General features: G+C 37.6%; 2 protein-coding genes, 1 long non-coding RNA gene and 1 other non-coding gene across 4 annotated transcripts; all 4 read left to right on the top strand.

Annotated features, from left to right (window-relative positions):
- The first annotated feature begins 4,488 nt into the window (after positions 1-4,488).
- Positions 4,489-8,453, top strand: LOC113308568 (U-box domain-containing protein 44-like). The gene is made up of 4 exons (XM_026557031.1): positions 4,489-5,225; positions 5,327-6,133; positions 6,223-6,994; positions 7,103-8,453. Exons 1-4 carry the CDS (start codon positions 4,647-4,649, stop codon positions 8,194-8,196), a joined length of 3,252 nt encoding a protein of 1,083 aa, XP_026412816.1. The 5' UTR covers positions 4,489-4,646; the 3' UTR covers positions 8,197-8,453.
- Positions 8,454-8,528: 75 nt separating this feature from the next.
- TRNAT-AGU lies at positions 8,529-8,602 on the top strand. The gene has a single exon. It is a non-coding gene; the product is annotated as a tRNA-Thr (tRNA).
- A 2,397-nt stretch (positions 8,603-10,999) lies between these two features.
- LOC113308449 lies at positions 11,000-15,661 on the top strand. Its single transcript, XR_003339799.1, has 5 exons — positions 11,000-11,241; positions 11,453-11,518; positions 13,146-14,129; positions 14,393-14,575; positions 15,438-15,661. It is a non-coding gene; the product is annotated as an uncharacterized LOC113308449 (long non-coding RNA).
- A 401-nt stretch (positions 15,662-16,062) lies between these two features.
- Positions 16,063-18,784, top strand: LOC113312418. The gene is made up of 4 exons (XM_026561170.1): positions 16,063-16,597; positions 17,149-17,835; positions 17,988-18,517; positions 18,635-18,784. Exons 1-4 carry the CDS (start codon positions 16,063-16,065, stop codon positions 18,782-18,784), a joined length of 1,902 nt encoding a protein of 633 aa, XP_026416955.1.
- Positions 18,785-19,178: the final 394 nt, after the last annotated feature.

Here is a 19,178-nt window from a genome sequence, read left to right as displayed (position 1 = left end):
GTACATACCTAGCATTTTCCACATTTAAAATCTGAATTTGAACTAGAGAGGTGAGCCGTTGCCCGTTGTTGATGCCCAAGAGAATGAAAAATGAATTGAGAGTTTATCTAGAAAGATTTTCTTGATCAGATATTCAGATTGGTGCATGCATGCATGTTATGCTAAGACTTGGCACGTAACAATGCGTGCATACCCACGCGGTATCAGATTCTAAAAGTTTAGAGTCCACAGGTTGTGGATCTCTTACTAAATTCTAGTCACGACAGGTTTTGGTGTCACAGAGTGATTGATTATCTGAAATAGAGAGGTGAGCCGTTGCCATGCCCGGGAGAGTGAAACATGAACCGAGAGTTTATCTAGAAAGATTTTGCTGATCAGATTGGTCGGTGCATGAATATTTTGTTAGACTTGGCACGTAACACGGAGATGCATGCATGAATATAGGTACTAGCTGCAGACTAGCATAGCATAGGCACGCGGTATCAAACTCTGCAAGTCCGCAGATTTAAAATATATCTAGCTAGTCCATCAGTTTCAAAGCATTATTGAGTGGGAGTACTCCTTGGGTCTGTAGAGCCTAAATTCCATCAATTATTCAATGTTTAGGGAAGGGAGTACTCCTTATACAGTTTTTCCTCCATGCAGTGGGTTGAAAGGCTTGTCCAAACAACAATCGAATTGTCTAAATTGTAATGAGACTATACAGTTTCCCGTATCAGATTATGTCAAATGCATGATCAAGGGGCTGATATCAAATAGTAAAAAGGGTTAAAGGACAAAATGTCCCAAAATCGACCCCCTAGGTTTGAAAATGTCCCGGACGTTAGGGAAGAAATCAAAATGCCCCATTCCGTTAGTTTTCTCTATTTTGGTCAAAATGGGGCATTTTGATTTCCTTTGACTAGTCAACTGTTAGGTGAAATGTCTTTTTTGCCCTTTATCCCAACGAAGCGTGTAAGTCTCTTTGACACGTGTGCCCCAAAATCGATGACATGTGGGCATCCAAGGTCCCGACACGTGCACCTTAATCGACACCTGTTCCACCCGTGTGGTTCGTACGTGTGCACCAGATCTTATCTTCCTCCTGTCGAACCTAAACCACACAGACCAGAGATAGAGAGAGTGGCTGAGAGAGACAGGCGAGTGAGGAGAGAACCCGTGAGAGATTGAGAGGGTGGAAGAAGAAGAGAAGATCTTGCTCGATTAGACGGATTGGATGCAAGGCAAGGTGTTCGTGGACAGGTGAAGAACAGGTAAAAGTTAACCTAACTTTTGTTTTGTATTTTGATTACGAGCAAGGGTTTTCACCATTGTTCTTCAACGTTTCAGAGAGAGATTGATAGACAGGACGGCGATGAGCTTCAGGAAGACGATGTACACAGGAAGACGGTGAGAGATTGAGAGACAGGAAGACGAATTGGGTAACTTCCTTCAATTTTTTTTGGTTTTACGATTTAGGGTTTGGGTTCTGTAGGATGGGTTTCTCGATTTACGAATTTTTTTTGGGTTTTATGATTTAGGGTTTCTGTAGTAGAGGAAAATTAGGGTTTGACGAATTTGGGGATTATAATTTGGGGATTTTCAATTTTTAGGGGATAATTGAATTTGGGGATTACTGTAAAAGCCCCATTTGTAATTTTATTAGGGAACAAAGTTAAAATTGCAGAGCTATTATTACTGTATAAGCATGAGCTATTTGAGCTAAAATGGAAATTATTACTGTGATGGTGTAAAAACATGAGCTATTTGAGCTATTATAACTGTAAAATTGATTTATTGTGTGGTGATGTTGAATTGTGTTGTAGTCAGGGTGGAGCAATTGGTTTACTGTATAAGCATGAGCTTCTTGAGCTATTATTACTCTTTTCAATATCATTGTGATTGTGAACTGTGTTAACTAGAATGGAAATGGACATTAACATAGTTGGGTGATGTTGTTGTAGTCAGGGTGGAGCTGAAGTGTTGTGACATGCTGTTTGTTTCATCTTATTGACATGCTAATTTGTTATACTAAAAAATGAACTTGATTGTTATGCTAATCCATATTTGAAGTGCATGGTTTATATGTTGATTAAATGCTTATCCATATTTGAAGTTATATATCCTTGTTCCTGCTGCTTATCCATATTTGAAGCTGAAGTTAGGTGAAATATCTTGTTTTATCAGCATTACCTATGTATTACTTATCCATATTTGAAGCTCAAACAACAATGGGCTTATCAGTATTTGAAGCTCAAATACAATGGGCTTATCAGCATTCTGTATGCATTGCAGTTCTCACTTACAATGGGCTTAACCAAAAAAAAAATGGGCTTAACCAAAAAACAAAAAACCAGTCTTGTATTTGATGTGTTACACTGTCATCTGCATTTCCATTTGTAATGGACTTGTAAATTTTATACAAGAGCATTTCCATTTATATTAGATAATGTATATGCCATTTTAATTGATTTGTTTCATTATTGTTAACTGTTTCAGAATGGGGAGTGAGGATAGGAATTTCTGGTTAACAGATATAGGTGGCAGGTTTAAAGACTTGTATTTTCTTGGTTGTAAAGCTGGTACCAGTGGACATGCTTTTATGAGTATGGTAAAGAGACAGATGGTGAATGCACATGGTATGAATTCTGCACTTGAACTGTTTTTATTTAATGATGAAGAAGGGAATGCATGTGATAAGTGTGAATCAAAGGAAATGTTTATTTCATTTTGGAATAAAGGTAAACCAAATAAAGATGATTTGGTAAGACTGTGGTTCACTCCAATCATTCCTACACAGGAATCTGTTGCAGCCAACCATGTACAGGGGTATGAAGATGACCAGGTGAATTTGCCTAATGTACATCAAGATGAGTGTCATCCTGATGACAGTCCTGACTTTCTCTTTAAGGACTATGATGAGGAAGAGGATGGTGAAGATGAAAGTGAGGATGAGAGTGGAGATGATAGTGAAGAAGAAGAAACACAAGAACAGATGAATTATGAAGATTGGGTTTTTATGTGTCATAAAGGGATGAAATATTTGAGACTTGTTACAAAAAACACCACAACTGGTCATAGCTGCTACCTCATTGAACCCAAGGAGCATAGGTCATTTCAGCTGGTCCAAAGATGATAAAGATAACAGATTTGAGAGTCTCATTTTGGCGTATAATGCACAGATAAAAGGTTTTATGAATGGTTGTAGAATGGTTATTGGGTTAGATGGAGCTCACCTAACTGGTAAGTTTGGTGGTGTGATGCTTTCAGCAACAGGTATAGATGCTCAGAATGGGGTATTTCCTTTATGTATGATGATTTGTATGAGTGAAACTGAAGAAAATTGGTTTATGATGTATAAATACCATTACAAGGAACTAATTTACACCTTGTGTAGATCCAATGACAATCAATTGATTGATGATTTCTTTCGTTGCACATCTCACATTCCTGGCTTGATGTAGCAGCCATTATGAAGAAAAAAATTTTTTTACTGATTTTTGGTTGGATCATCTTCACAATTTATAAGTCAGGGGAGACAAAAAAAAATGACTGTTATTACAACGGTCGGAATCTCACAACGGTCGGAAAATCTAGTCGTTGATTAGCTAGGATGTTCCACGTGTCGCGATCCTAGCTAATAGGACATCGTGGTCATTTAAAAAAAATCGGTAAATGTAAAACCCAAAATCTCTCGCCGTCCATTTTTGTAGTCGACACGTGTCACAATCTCAGTAAATGACGAAAATACGACCCTAGATTTTCATCTTGGTGGACAGAAGGGTATAAATGTCAATCGATTTCCACGTGCGGGCCACATGCTTACACATTTGACCACTTAACGCTCTGAAACGGAAAACATAACAGAATGGGGCATTTTGATACGATTTTGGGGCATTTTGATTTCTTGCCCAATGTCCGGGACATTTTCAAACCTAGGGGATCGATTTTGGAGCATTTTGTCCTTTAACCCTAGTAAAAATTCATATTGCGGATGTTTTTCTAACAGGACGGTGCATGACGTCGTTAGAAATCACCAACTGAGGTTGAAACTGGTAGGTAAAATATTTGGTAGGACTTTTTGCTACCCAAATCCTCGACAAACCTTGAGTAGTTTTCTTAGAAAAAACTTTGTCCACTCCCTACCTCAAATTTCACATCCTTCTAGGAAACCAATACAAGCCAATGTGGACCTGTAATTCCCACTTCACAACATTCCATACTGAACTCGGTACTACTATTTTCACTCTCATCTAGCTTCAGCTAAGGTTTTGTATTCCCTTCCAGATACGGTGGTGGTACTGGTACCCTGGCCTAAGTTCAGTTGACATGTCGAAAAAATAAATAACCTCCATGGCAATCCTAAACCAGCTAACATCTTCATCTTCTGGATTAAACTAAACTATAAAAAAATAAAATGAAATGAGTGTATTTCCCAAGAGCAAAACTTAAGTATATAACCCAACAGTCCATGACTTCATTACCCTCAGAACAAACGCTTAAGGAAGCTGTCACTTCGATCTTTCTGAAGCCTTGAAAAATCCTCTCCATCAACTGTACAAAATTGGAAAGACTTCATTATTGACTGCATCATCAGTCTTAAATTCTCAATTGACTTCATCAGTCTTCCTTTGTTTCCTTCACTTGTCAAATCAACAACAAAAGAAATGATCAACAAAATCTCATTATCAATACCTAATTCACCAGACCCACATTTCATATCATCTAACACACATGAAACTAAATCACCACCATCACCACCACCGCCACCACCACAACCACAACCACAAACACAGCCATACAATCCAATGGGTTCATCATCACCCTTAGCAGCAGTAGAATCAATCCATCATTACCTCTCAGAAATTTGCTCAGTTCCTGATGAAAATTACTCGTGGGAGAATCCTAGACGTTTTTCTTCATATATTAAGCGCTTAGAACTAGTTTTAAATCAGTTTCTTAGATCAGATACTGATCAGAATTTCTCAGCTTCTGTGTTGACAGCATTAAAAGGGATTTCAGGAGATTTGATTAAGTCTAGTGAAACTTTGTTGAGTTACAGAGAAAGAAGTAAAATCTATGTTTTGATTAATAGTGAAGCGCTACGTTCTTCGCTTCAACAACGTACCGTTGCTATTGGTGGTTGGTTAGCATTACTTGGTTCCTCTATTAATCTTGAGAATAATCCTGATCTTCATAAGAAAACTATTGATCTTTCTAGAGATATGAAGCTTTCCCAGTTCCCTGTAAGTAGACTAAACTCTCTCATTTTGCTCTGTTCTGCCCTGTTTTTGCTATGTTTTGCTCTGTTCTGTGGTGCTTACCTTAAGGTTTTTGTGTGATATAGGTGACAGAGAATGAAGAGAGGGTTTATTGTACGCTGCGGAAAGAAGCAGATGGTAGACACACAAGTAAAGCAGTTCAAAGTGCTATAATGATGGACTTAGCAAGAGCTTTAGGGACTGACAATGAGAATCTATCTGAATTACAAGAACAAATCAAGTTGTTGCGCAACGACGTAGCGAGTTCTAATTCGATTGCAGAGAGACGGATACTAAACTCACTAGAGAGAATTTTTAACTGTTGGTCACTTGATCCAACAATTGCTGCTGAGACATTTGGTCTGGATTGTGAAGAGGATACACAAATCCAACCATTTAAGAATTTTCTATGCCCACTGACAAAAGAAGTAATGAAAGATCCGGTCGTCTTAGAGTCTTCTCAGACTTACGAGCGCTCCGCAATTGAATACTGGTTTGAACGATGCATAGAGGACGGTCGTGATCCGACTTGTCCAGTTACTGGACAAGTTCTTAAATCTTTGGAGCAGAAGCCGAATATTGGTCTTGCTGGAGCAATTGAGGAATGGGTGAACAGAAATGTTGACATTCAGATCAAATCTGCTGTTGAATGTCTCGACGTTGAGTACCCTAGTGGGGGTTGTCCTCTTCCGGTTGAAAATATCGAACGTGTTTGTGATCGAATCTATAAGATCTCCGAGGATCATCCGTCAAGCAGGTACAAAATCAGAAACGAAGGAGTTGATGTTCTTATTGTTAAGATGTTGAAGAAATGTTCAAAGAATATAAGGTCACACTTGCGGAGCAAAGCTCTTATGGCTTTGGTAAGCGTCGCCAAGAACGACGAGTGCAAGGTAATGATGAACCCTGAATTTTCAAATCTTATTTGTAATCCTAGTTATGTATTGAATCCTGACATAATTCTTCTTTTCTTTTTCCCTAGCAAGTCATGCTTCAAGAGGGAGCGACTAGATTGGCGATACATAGTCTTATTGGAAGCTCGGAGAAGGAGAAAGAGTATGCTGTGAAATTATTACTTGAATTTTCAAACGATGAATCTTATTGCACAAGCATTGCATCAGAGAAAGGAGCTTTAGTTCTTCTCTCAAGCATGGCAGGGGATCTGGAGCATCCTTCTTTATGCAATTTAGCTGAAGAGGTTTTAAAGAGACTTGAAAAGGTGGATGAGAATGTTCACCCCTTAGCAGCTGCAGGACGATTTGAACCTTTACTTTCTCGACTCCGTGAAGGTACTGAAGAGGTTCAGATTGAAATGGCATCAATGGTTGGAAAGATGACACTGGAAAACAACAGTAAAGAGCAAATTGCCAGGCAAGGTTCTAAAATTCTTGTTGACATGTTATCGAAGCCGGAGGGGAAGGAACCTAGTTTACAAGCGTTGTATAACTTGTCTTCCTCTGAGGACAATGCTACAATTCTTGTGGATTCAGGTGTACTTTTGGCCGTTGTTGAAATTCTTTTCCAGGCGGGAGATGATAAACAGCACCTGAAGGATCTTGCAGCGTCTATAGCAGCAAATATAGTCTCCAAACCTGGTCACTGGGAGTTGGCATGTATCAACCATGAAGGCGACTCAATGCAGTCGGAATCGATTGTTCATAATCTTTTGAGGATATTGCCGCTTTCATCTCCTAAAGGAGAAGTTGCAATTCTCCACATCCTTCATGGAATTTCTTCATCTCCTCAAGCATCAGGTATGGCTCTTTTCCCTTATGAACTAGTTAGCTTAGCAATAGGTTGGCTTCAAGCTTAGAGTCTTTTATCTTGTTCGGTTTTACTTACCAAAGATTTCTCTCGTGCAGAGTCAGTTGCAACACATATAGAATCCGGAGGTGGTGTCGCCATCATTCTTCAGTTTCTTGAACACGGAGAAGCTGAGCATAGAAATTATGCTTTCAGGCTGACAAGAATCCTTTCTGACAGGTTGGGACAAGTTCTAGTTGACGAGCTTAGAGCTTCTAACAGCATCTCGCTGTTGAAAGACAAGCTACTAGACACAGAAAGGTCCGATAGTGAGAGATCTGATTCTGCTTGCATACTTGCCAACCTTCCCTTAACAGAAGATGAAGTGCAAACGGTCTTGGGAGCCAGTCTTATTAAATGGATAGTTACTTCTCTGAAATCTAGTGAAAGAACATCACGTCTGTCTTCATCCATGATCGAAGGGCTACTAGGATTGTTACTGCATTTTGTTCGATTCCCTGACGCAACCGTCCTCGACGCAGTTCGTGAGCATCGCCTTATGACCGTTTTCAAGGACCAGCTGTGCTCCCAACAACCGAGATTGAGGCAACGAGCTGCTCTTGGTTTGAAATATTTATCTGAATGTGGAAGGACTCTGGTCGCATCTACAGACTTCGAGCCACAACCTTCGACTAGTTTTTTTTCTTCGATATTCTTTTGCGGGAGAGCATCTAAGGTTACTCAAAGCTGTCCTATCCATAGTTTCGCCTGTGAGGATGAAAGTCAGTTCTGCTTGTTCAAGGGAAATTGCATCAGACCCTTACTTGACCTTCTCAATGACGAGGACACGAATGCTCAGATCACTGCTGTAGAAGCACTATCCACACTCGTTTATGACACTCCTAGTTGTTCAAGAAGGGCAGCTGATGAGCTTGAACGACTTGGCGTAAGCGACGAGGTTATTGAGTTGTTTACAGAAGTTCGGACGGGGGAGCTACAAGAGAAAACGATTTGGATGTTGGAGAGGATACTAAGAGTGGAAAGCCATGCTCAAAGATACGCAATCAATCAGTCGTTGGTTAGAGCATTGGTGGAAGCTTTTAAGCATGGCAACACAAACACAAAGAGACATGCTCAAGATGCTCTTACTAGCTTAAAACAGATATCCGGTGTCAGTGGGAAGAACTCAAGTCAAGGCAAAATGCGAAGATAAGGTTTCAGGCGACACCCGTCATAACAAAAACCCAAAAACCAAAAAAAAAATCTTACTGTTAGTTCTCAGGTAACAATGTCAATACTTGTAGCGTTTCGAAATGTACTTATGGTTTTATCTTGTCGATGATAGTGTGATCAAATGCATAACTAGAAAGATTTTTAAGTAGAAATTTACTAGAGAAATGTGATCTCTTCCATTTTGATTAGTTTCATGGATCTGGCATTGTAAATTGAGTCATATGAAGACTTGTGGTCTGTCCATCTTATGTTACCAAGATGATAATAACATACAATATTCACTTGGTAAATAGTGTGCATCAGAACCAACCAGCTTTCATAGCTCAGTTGGTTAGAGCACCCGTTTAGTAAGCGGGAGGTCTTGAGTTCAACTCTCAATGAAAGCATTTTTTTTTTGAGGCTTGGTTTTTCTGTGCACAATTCTTCTTAACCAGCTCCAAGTAGAAATAAACTAATCAGTTTTTTTTTACTTTATATGACTACTAGTGTAAAACTTGGCTTGGAAACAACTCTTCAAAAAAACACTGTTGCACTATAAAGCATCTAATGATCATGTCCACCAGTTCGGTTCCTAGCTCATTATGATGCGTAAAGGTCTGAAAGACAAACTGACCAAAATAGGTGGGAAGAATCATGTTGGCTTAGATCCAGTCAGTGTCTGGATACTTAATTTAGGATTCAAGTTTTTTGAATGCCTTAATAGGCGGGAAGAACTGCAGGTGCACTTACTAGAAAGGGAAATCTTTGAAGGCAAAAAGGTCACAACCACTAGGGGTGTACAAAAAGTCCGGAACCGCGGATTTCATCCGTATCCGTCCGCGAAATTTCGGGGGAATCCGCAAGATTAATGGGCCGGACACGGGTGAGATTCTCAAATCCGCACTTTTAAAGGTTTGGTTGAGGTTGGACTTTGAAATCCGCGGATTCACCCGCACCGCAACTGTTGTACATTATTATGCATATTAGCAGTTAGTTCGACAAAATCATAGCTCATTTCCTCCTCCCACAAATGGTGGATTTTCTGAGAATTTTCGATGAAACTAATTCTAAGGTTCTGTTCTATCCTGTTATTGGAGGTAATAATAAATTGAGTTACAACAAGTGGTGTTGAAAAGGAAAACTTAGTTGCTGCAAGATGATGGAATTTAAATTGAGTATTAGTTGTCGATAGACTGCTGCAGAGACTGTACACAAAATTTCTTTAACAGATACACATTTATTGACCATGATTCATGATGCTTGAGTGAGATGGTGACTTAGACTTTAGGGAAAAGTCAAACAACATTACTGGCATCAACCTTTTAAAGTAGCAAAGAAAATGAAACGAGTAGTAATCATCTTGGCAGCAAGGATGAAACAGTCTCTGATGAGTCTGTGTGAACTAATGTGTTTGTCTCGGATTATTTGAGCCCAGCGAACTAATGTCTTTGCCTAGTTTTGGGTTATCATTTCTCGTTTTGATTCTGGATGTTACTTCTTCTTTTTTTTATTTTTTTAAAACTAAATTCCCAGTTAATCCGCATCCGGCCCGTACAATCCGTTGATCCGCGGATGTCATATCCGCGGGTGATTGAGCCGGACACGGTTAGATTTTTCAAATCCGCAATTTTGACGGTTTGGTTGTGGGTGACCCCTAATCCGCAACTCTTGTCCACTTTGGATTGGGCCTTAGTAAAAAAGATGTTCTTTGAAAGTAACATCGGCAACTAAAGTCGTTCCTATGAAAAGAAAAATGAGACAAGGGGTAACCCAATAACTCAACAAAGAACAAACGTTCCACTACAATAAAGCTTGGGACATAACATTTCCACAGCAAAATCACTTTTAACAAAAAGGCCACCATAAGCACTTAATTGGTCGATTGATACTTGGATTTGAATTCTCGCGAATGGAAGACAAGCAAAGTTAGTTCCTGGCCGCCATAAATGGCCAAAAGATCTTATTTGTACAGTCATGTTGCCGCTGATTTTCTTTTTTTTTTTTTTTTTGGCCCCTTTCTACCAAGAATCCGGACACCACCGCTCCACATTCACTACTACTGTCAGTGAAGGTGTGATGACTATAAGTATCCAAGTTATAGTGATACGGGACGTATATTTGGAGTTCGCATATATTTCAAGATATTGTTAATATCTTGGATATATCTTAATTTTACTATTTTAGTTATTAGGATAATTAGCTTCTTTATTATATTTATCTTGTTTTTATGAGAATAATATATTCTGTTAGGATAGTTAGGAATGTTCTAGATTTCTAGGTTTTATGTTTGTGGGCTATAAATAGCCTATTTCATCATCTTTGTAAAACAACTGTGGCTCGCTATTATTGATTAATGAAACTGTTAAAGTTTGTTTGGTTAAACACCATTGATATTGTCTTTTAACTCTTGAATTAGAGTCTTTACTCCTGGATTGGAGTCTTTTATCATCACCTTAAGGAGTGGATTCTCCTTATCTTTTACCGCTTCCGCTTGTGTCATACCATATAGTCAGCCAACCAACCAAGACTAAACTTACGAGTTCCAAAACGTATATGGGATCTGAAATTAGGCTTCCCCGTCCCATGCCGGTTTATATCTCATAGTGCGAAAAGTAAAGTAGAAATTAACATTTAGTCCCAAATATGATCGGCTTTGGACTCTTTAGTCTTGCCCTCTCAAGTCTAGTACTAGGAGATCCAAATTTACCAAATTTCATACGGGTTAATCCTTACTCAGTCCAAAACCAATTTATCGAGGACAAAAATGCCCCCCAGCTAAGTAACATCAGTTCTTCGTATTTCAGTTTCCATTTTTTTCATTTTCATTTCATGGAACAGCTCTCCCGAGAGAAGAAAAAAATCATAAAACCTGATCTTGTTGTTTCAATGAAAGTTCAATCTTCAAATCTAATTAGGATAATCAAACAATCACTGAATTCATCTTGAAAAGTCTAAATCGTCATCATCAGTTCCTTCTTTCGAAGATTTTTAACTCAAAATGATGAATTTCAGCGAATTAGTACGAAGATTTCATCAATTAAAAGTGGTATGAAAGATGAGAACATGTTCTTATCATTTAATTTAATTGCCGATGAAACTTTATCGATTTTAAATTATTTTTTTACGATTTCAAAAACCTAATTTCTTTGATTTTAGTTCGAGTTTCTTATTCGATTAATGGGAAGAAGTTAGATCTATAATCCTCTCATTATTTTTTGCTTTCAATTGGTTTAAATGATGATAAATTTTCTTGGTAGGAAGCATCAAGGGACGAATCAAACCGTTGACTCTATCCGGAGCAAAACATTCCCTCCTAATTCAAGGTTCGTTTCATATTATTATTTGTCTATGGATTATGTATGTACTTAGGATGAGCTTATGCTTATAATCTGTTTGATGAAATGGTAAAATGAGAATCCCATCATTAGCTTATTTTACTTCATAGTTAATTAAAGGTCAAAATCAATTACTAACTTGTGGTAGTGCGACACGGTAGGCGGCTGCCGACTAGCGATTAGGCTAGTCGGAATATAGATATTAAGCTATAGCATTTTTATGAATCAATTGTGTTTGATATGGGTTGCAGCAGATGAGAATTTGATTCTCTAATGTTAATAATGCATTCCGACACGTTAGTAGAGAGGGTATTTTACTGAATGAATTAAGTAGAATGTCAATTCATATTTTATTTCTTTTCTAAAGTGTTGTATACTTGTTTAGCTTAATTAACTAAATTTAAAATGTTGTGTCGTCTGTATCATGGGGTGAAGGAAAAGCCCATAATTTTTTCCCTTGTATCGGAGTAAGAATCTTAGGCATCACTTGGATCTTGCACCAAATTAATTTGGTCTTCCAGACTTCGTGGACTGCATCTTTGGGCTATGCTTATGTTCTCTACGTGACTGCTCAACATCCTTTGTCTTATATAATTTGTTCTTTGACCAGTAAATGGTGTTGAGTTTGTTGTACCATATTGTTATTGTATTCCTTGCATCTCACTGGTACCACCATAAAGATCATTAGATCGTACTTTTGAACTGTAAACTGAAATATTAGCCAGTGCCTGTAATGTGATGAATGGATTGGTGTTTGGCATCTAGATGTTTCATTTTATATGGAACATTTTTATGTTGTTGCAGGATATTTTTTTAGTTGACATAGCTATTACATAATCTTACTCAAGTTATGAGGGTAGTTACCCCCTACACATCAAACTAAGCTAATAGTTTGTTTTTGAAGGTTTCATCATCTAGATATTTGATTAATTTGGAACTCATATGTTCTTTTAAAAGCAAAGCACTAGGTAAGTCCAAGCTATACTGTTTTGATAGCGGGATCATTTTGTGAAATTCGTACTTGGGCTAGTGCAGACTGTATTTGTTTCCCTCGTTATTATCAGTTCTGCGTAACTGGTTAAGATTAACTGTTATGTGGACTTAACGTCGCTTCACTTCATATATATATATATGCTATTGTTGGATTGTTTATATTTAATTGACGATCCTAGTATCTGTTTCTCATTATGGACGCACTCTGTTGAAAATGCTCATTTTATTGTCGTTCTGGATTATGAGATTGTCGAGCTAGTACACCAAATTGACTCAAAAATTAGAAAACTTAACGGAGAGAAGATTTCTTCCGTTAAAAATGGTGTTGTGGTTGTATCCTGAATTCAGTTGAACTCTTAGATTGCAACTCCTTCATCATTACAATTCATGCATTCTGTCTCATTGGTGATATTAATGTATACATAGTTGTAAACTCGTCGATTATTATGTGTACATAATTGTACACCCATGGATTGTTAATGTGTACATAGTTGTACGCCCGTTGATTGTTATCGTGTACATAGTTGTACACATGCTAATTATTAATAATACAAAACTATATTACTACCGTTGCTTGTTTTCCTTTGAATTTGTGTTTGATGAACTCTTTTTTTACTCACAGGTTGTATGCATTGAAGGACAATGGGGGATATTTGTTTTAAAGAAAAGGAGAGTGCATGTAACACAAGAAGATTTTGAGATGTTGGCGGCCAAGGTAATGAAGAAGGAAACATACAAGAACATGGCACTTGATCAGAGTTTGAAAGTTGAAATGAAAATATCAAATCTCAAATTTGGGACACTTCTGGTCAAGAAAGGTCAATTTTATTTTTCTCTCCTCATTTGGGGTTTTCAGATTTTGAGCAAGTGTCAAACCTTTTTTCCTCAGTTTGGGTTTCTGCTTTTTTCAGAGTGGTATAATATAGTGTTTTAGCTTTTATTGAACTAGCTTTTGTTTAAGATCCTATATGGTATATTGTCGAAACTCTATGGTGGACACTTCTCATACTAGTAAAAATATTAAAGACATGTATAAATACCATGGCATGACATCCAACGATCATTATTTCTTTCTTATCCCTTTTTAATCATCTGATTTCTTGTCAATGTAGTTTTTCTATTGATTATGCTTAATCCTAAAAATAAAAATTAACTGGTGTATTTTCTTGTACACCAGTTACATGGGTGCAAATAAAAGTGCATTGTTTTTTTTTTTGTGTGCTTGTTATACGAGGTGTATATGCTTGTACACCAGTTATATGCAGTGCATTTTTATGTGCATTGTTTATTCTTTTTGTATCATAGGGTAATGTATAGGGTTCCAGGATCTCTATCATCGTTGTTTTGTGCATAATTTTGGACCTCTATCATCGTTATTATGAGATTAGAGCAACTTGAGGATCTCCTAGCTTCCTCAGAAACCAATCAGGATCAACTTAATATAGTGGTCAGGATGACGAAGACGACTTCGAAGGCTGCATCTATTATGCCTCCAAGGTGTACGCTCAATTTGAGCTATATTTCCATAGATCCTGCATTGGGTGCATAACTAAGCACCATCTCAACTGCCAACGATGTTTCTTTTTGCAATGAAACAATATTTGAGGTAATTAAGGTTGATCTCAAAACACTGTAAGAACATTTCTTTTCTTTTTCTTTTTGTTTTGGTCTTGTTACATACCTTATAGTAATCATCCTTATTCATAATCATTCACAGAATGGTTTTAAAGATAACGTGTACATAGTTGATAGTATACATAAATGTGCACTTGCTGATTGTTAATATGCACATAAATGTACACATATTTGATTCTTATGCTCTCTTGCTATGCACCTTATATTGATGAAAACATTCTCATTTTTTTCCAGTGCCTCTCTCCTGTTCGGCGCAGTTCTAGTCCTGGGAAGATGAGTGCATCTCCTCGCAGGACTCCTCCATCTAGGGGTGAAAGCCCTGATAGACGCATTCATGAAAGTCCTGGAAAAAGGAGCCGATCTCAGTGTGAACCTGCTCGTTCTCGTAGCCCATCACAACAGAATTCTGAGGCTAATGTAAGTTGTCTGACCACATTTTTGTTTTTAATCTTTGAAACTAGAATTAGTAATTAGGCATGTTAGGATCGACTTATATTGCATGATTGATGTAGGGTTTACATAATGGAAAAGTCGCATCCTTTGAGTATGCGTGTTGTTTAAAAGGCGTTGGGTGTTTGCATATTCTCTTTGAAGTACAGGTGTACAACTATGTACACCTATTGACTGTTGACGTGTACATAGTTGTACACATGTTGATTATAAGAAACTTCTTTCATCAAAAGTTTGTTTGAAAATATTTTCTTGGTACTACTGAATCAAGAACTTCTTTAAGTGAGCATGTTCGGTTGCTTAATAGCGTTACTACTCTCCCATTTTTGCTTTCTTTCTTTTTTTAGGCTCCGAAGTTTTGGTTTTAACCAGAGGATATTTCTTTTAACAAAGATTGAGATTTTAAAAAAATCCATAAGATATTGTAGGGATTGAGTTTACAGATTTTGGATAAAGTGACAAATGTGAAAATGATCTTAGAAAATACAAGAGGTTGATCTGACTTGCTGGTTTGCATCCCTGAGATCAAATGTTTGTTGAATAATGTATAATAGTCTTCTAATGTCGACGACTGCAATCTCTTCTTTGATCGTCATTCTATTTATTGTTGGAAATATCGGAAGCCTAAATTAGGCGATAGATAATGACTGGCATTCCTCTGTATGTAACATTACCTGGAGCCCATATTTGACTTGCATTCATCTCTTTGATGATTGGAGAAGATGAGTAGTGCCTATGGTGGGGAATTTAAGGTGTGATTACACCATCTTAAGTTGTTGTTTTTCGATATCATGAGTTGATTTTAATAGCATGCTTGCTATGTGTTTAGGTACTTTTCGAGGGAGCTTAAGAACGTTGAGAAGAACAATGGACATGTTTTTTTTTTATATCAGAATGGACATGTTGTATGTGGTGTACAAACTGGTGCAACTTGTCTTGTCTTTGTAATTTCTGGATTTTTGTAGATGTACATGTTTATATACACTAGTGTATACTACGATTTTTAAAAAATGAAAATTATATAGTCATACGGGTACTCTTTTCGTAGATATCGAAAAGAGCTTTCCAAATATATAAAATTTGTGAATTTTGGACGAACGGTTCTAAAGATAAATCGTTTTTTAATTATTTTTATATTATTTAAAATTGCGGACATCATCATGTGTCACTTTGGACTAAACCGTAAATATTTGGACTAAATAGTAAATCAGGAAGGTTATACGTGTAGTTTTCATATTTCAAATATCTTTTGGACTAAACTGTACCTAGTTAACTCGGGATGGAAAATGGCAAAATACTCTCTCTCCATCTGCTTAGATGGTTTTTTCTCCATCTCCATTGATGGATTATATCTCCCATTAGGGTTTTATCTAATCAATCTGTGATTTTTTATTTTCGTTATTCCCCTCTATCTCTTATGCTTTCTTTCTCCTTTTTGCTTGGTTGTTTCTCTCATGGCTTCAACTCCACAAGGTAACCCTAACTCTGAGTTTGAAGACATCATCAACCGTATGAATAACCTTATGGAGGAACCTCACACATACAGTTATGATGACAATGATGATGCGCAAGAAACTTCATTTGATACTCATAAAAACGTGCTCTTCAAGTTCAACTCTGGGAAAGAGGATCATCTAAACATTCTAAACGAAGTCCTGTCAAAAGCTTGGAGACCCACAGGTGCAGTTTCGATCACAGATATTGGAAGTGGATACTACAATGCAAAGTTTCAGTTTTTATGCGACATGGAAGCTGCTCTACAAGGCACTCCATGGTCTGTAAAAGAAGACCTAATGCTACTGGAAAGATGTAAAGAAGAATTTCTTATAGAAGACTATGATTTAAAATACGTTTACTTCTGGATACATATTCATGGATTACCATTAAGTATGATGAACAAAGAAAAAGTTTCCAATATCATTAAGGAAATTGGAAATCCAGATCCACTAGACTCTGAACTAGCATCTAAATGGGGTAAATACACAAAAGGTACGTGTTAGATTGGATATCACTAAACCTCTGCCTAAAGATATGATTATTACCTTAAAATCGAAAAAGAAGATTACTATCACTTTCAGGTATGAAAAACTCACTAGATTGTGTTTCTTTTGCGGGTACTTTGGGCATATTATGAAGCAGTGTCCACATCTATCAAAAAAGCTAGAAGGGATCCCAAATCTCAGTCCGGCGGAGTTTGCTTACAAGATGAATGACAAGACATATGCCAGGTATAACGAAGAAATTAGAGCCTTTTTCAAGCAAAACAATCCAGGAATCATACGACCAGCTCAAGATCTTCATCAAGTGAAGAAATCTAACACCAATGCTCAGGGGCCGTTAATATCAGGGAAAATGATCAACGGTAGCAAGGATGCACCCAGTCAGATACAACTTAATTTGGCAGCATTAAGAATGAAGCAACAGTGGGGAAACAGCTAATTTAGGGTACTCTGAAAAGTGCAGGCAGCCCTTGACGTCTACTGCAACGGTCTTAAAAAACATAAGTTTATCTAAAGATGACAAGGTGTCGACATCTACAGGAAAGCAGGTGATGTACCCTGAGCAAGGTAAGGATGATAGTCATGTCAATTATAAGACAAATAAAAATGCTGCAGTTACAGAACTGTATGCCACCAACACAAACACAACTGTAAAGCCTGACAACCACTCCCAGCTGCAGTCACACGATCCAAGTAAAATGGTTGATCAGAAAATTCTTAGCTGTGAGATGCCATCAAAGAAAATTACAGACAGTGAAAGTACGATAAATACTGAAGGTAATTTTGCTTCGATGAAGTTGGCTATATTACCAGCTTCTGAAAATGGTTCAAAGGCCAAGCTCATAATAAATCCAAGAAGCCTAATGTTAAAACCCGATAACCCACAGTTGCAGACTAATTCAACCCCTTACCTTTCATCACACCCAAATACCAAACCTAATTCGAATTTCATTCAGCGAGGAGAATTTTTGAAATCAAGTGAGGCAGATGAGTTCTCATCTATCTCAGTTTCTTCTACTGATTCAACGAAGAAGAAGAATAAGTGTTGGAAGAGATCAACAAGGGTTAATTCGAAAGGAAGCACTGAAAAGAAAGATGAAGAGATTTCAATTGGGGTTAAAAGGCATGCTTGTCCTATGGATATTGATGTTCCAATCAAGAAGACTCATTCAACAGTTAACTCTCAAAAGGGTGTGGTGGCTTCCCAAAATCAGCCACAAGTTCAATGTTAATCTTCTCCTGGAACTGCCGAGGGCTGGGAAACATCTCGACAGTCCGTAATATTAAAGCGTTTCTCAGGGCTTGCAATCCCCAAATTGCTTTTCTTTCTGAAACTCTCTTGAATGAGGTAAAATCAACCAAGCTTTTTTCTTCATTAGATTTTGACAACTACAATTTTGTTCCTGCAATTGGTAGAAGTGGAGGTCTGGTTATTCTGTGGAATGATTCTGTTAACCTAGAAATTCTCAGTTCCAATACAAATGTTATTCACTGTCGTATTCATAACCTATTAGAGAGTGATTGGGATGTATTCTGTGTCTATGGCCCTCCTAGTAGTCAGAAAAGAAATGAATTTTGGCACAATTTCTCCCTATTCACTGCTCAGATTCAGAATCCTTGGTGTATGGTGGGTGATCTAAATGGTATCTGCTCCAGCTCAGAAAAGCATGGTGGTAGTCAAAAGTTTAATTCTGCTAACAATGGTTTTAAGGATTTCATCCAAGATAGAAGTTTGGTTGATTTGGGTTATATTGGCCCAGCTTTTACTTGGTCGAATGAAGCTACCTTATCAGAGCCTATATATGAGAGGCTAGACAGAGCTATGTGCACTACAAATTGGCTCCTCATGTTCAAGGATACTGGGGTTCTTCATCTACCTAGAACTAGTAGTGACCATTCCCCAATTCTGGTTAATACTCATAGGGAAAATCAACGTAAGAGAAAGCATTCGAACAAAATTGAGTAATTTTGGATGGAGCATCAAGAATTCAAAGATGTGGTGATTGATGCTTGGTCCACTCAGCAGGTGAATATTGTTGGCAAACTGGATGCAGTTGGTAAATCTTTAAACAAGTGGAGCAGGAAATCCTTTGGGAACATCTTCCAGGCCATGGAACACGCTAAGGCTGAACTTCTCAACATCCAAAAAGAAGCTCACTTGAGAGACATCAGATAGGATGAGAAAAAAATGTGTGATAAGATTGAATCTCTCCATCAATTACAATACAAATATTATGAGCAAAGGAGTAAAGTGAACTGGATCCCCAATGTTGATAAAAATACGCATATTTTTCATCTTGCTGCAACTCAAAGAAGAAGGAAAAATCAGATTGCAGCTCATCAACAAACTGATGGAAGCTGGCTCACAAATGCTGATGGTGTAGTGGCTTATCTGGTTGATCACTTCTCTAATATATTCAAGCGAGACCCTAACGAAGAAAACATCACTATCCATTTCCAAGCTCCAGTCAAACTAGATGCTGCCAACAATGATCTGCTTGCTCAAACTCCCACAACTGAAGAGATTTGGAATGTGCTGAAGAAAATGAAGAATCTCAAAGCTCCGGGGC

Source organism: Papaver somniferum, chromosome 9 (genome assembly GCF_003573695.1).
Source record: "Papaver somniferum cultivar HN1 chromosome 9, ASM357369v1, whole genome shotgun sequence".
Lineage (NCBI taxonomy): Eukaryota > Viridiplantae > Streptophyta > Magnoliopsida > Ranunculales > Papaveraceae > Papaver > Papaver somniferum.
Note: the sequence above shows the minus strand (reverse complement) of the source record. Positions and strands in the feature narration are given on the sequence as shown.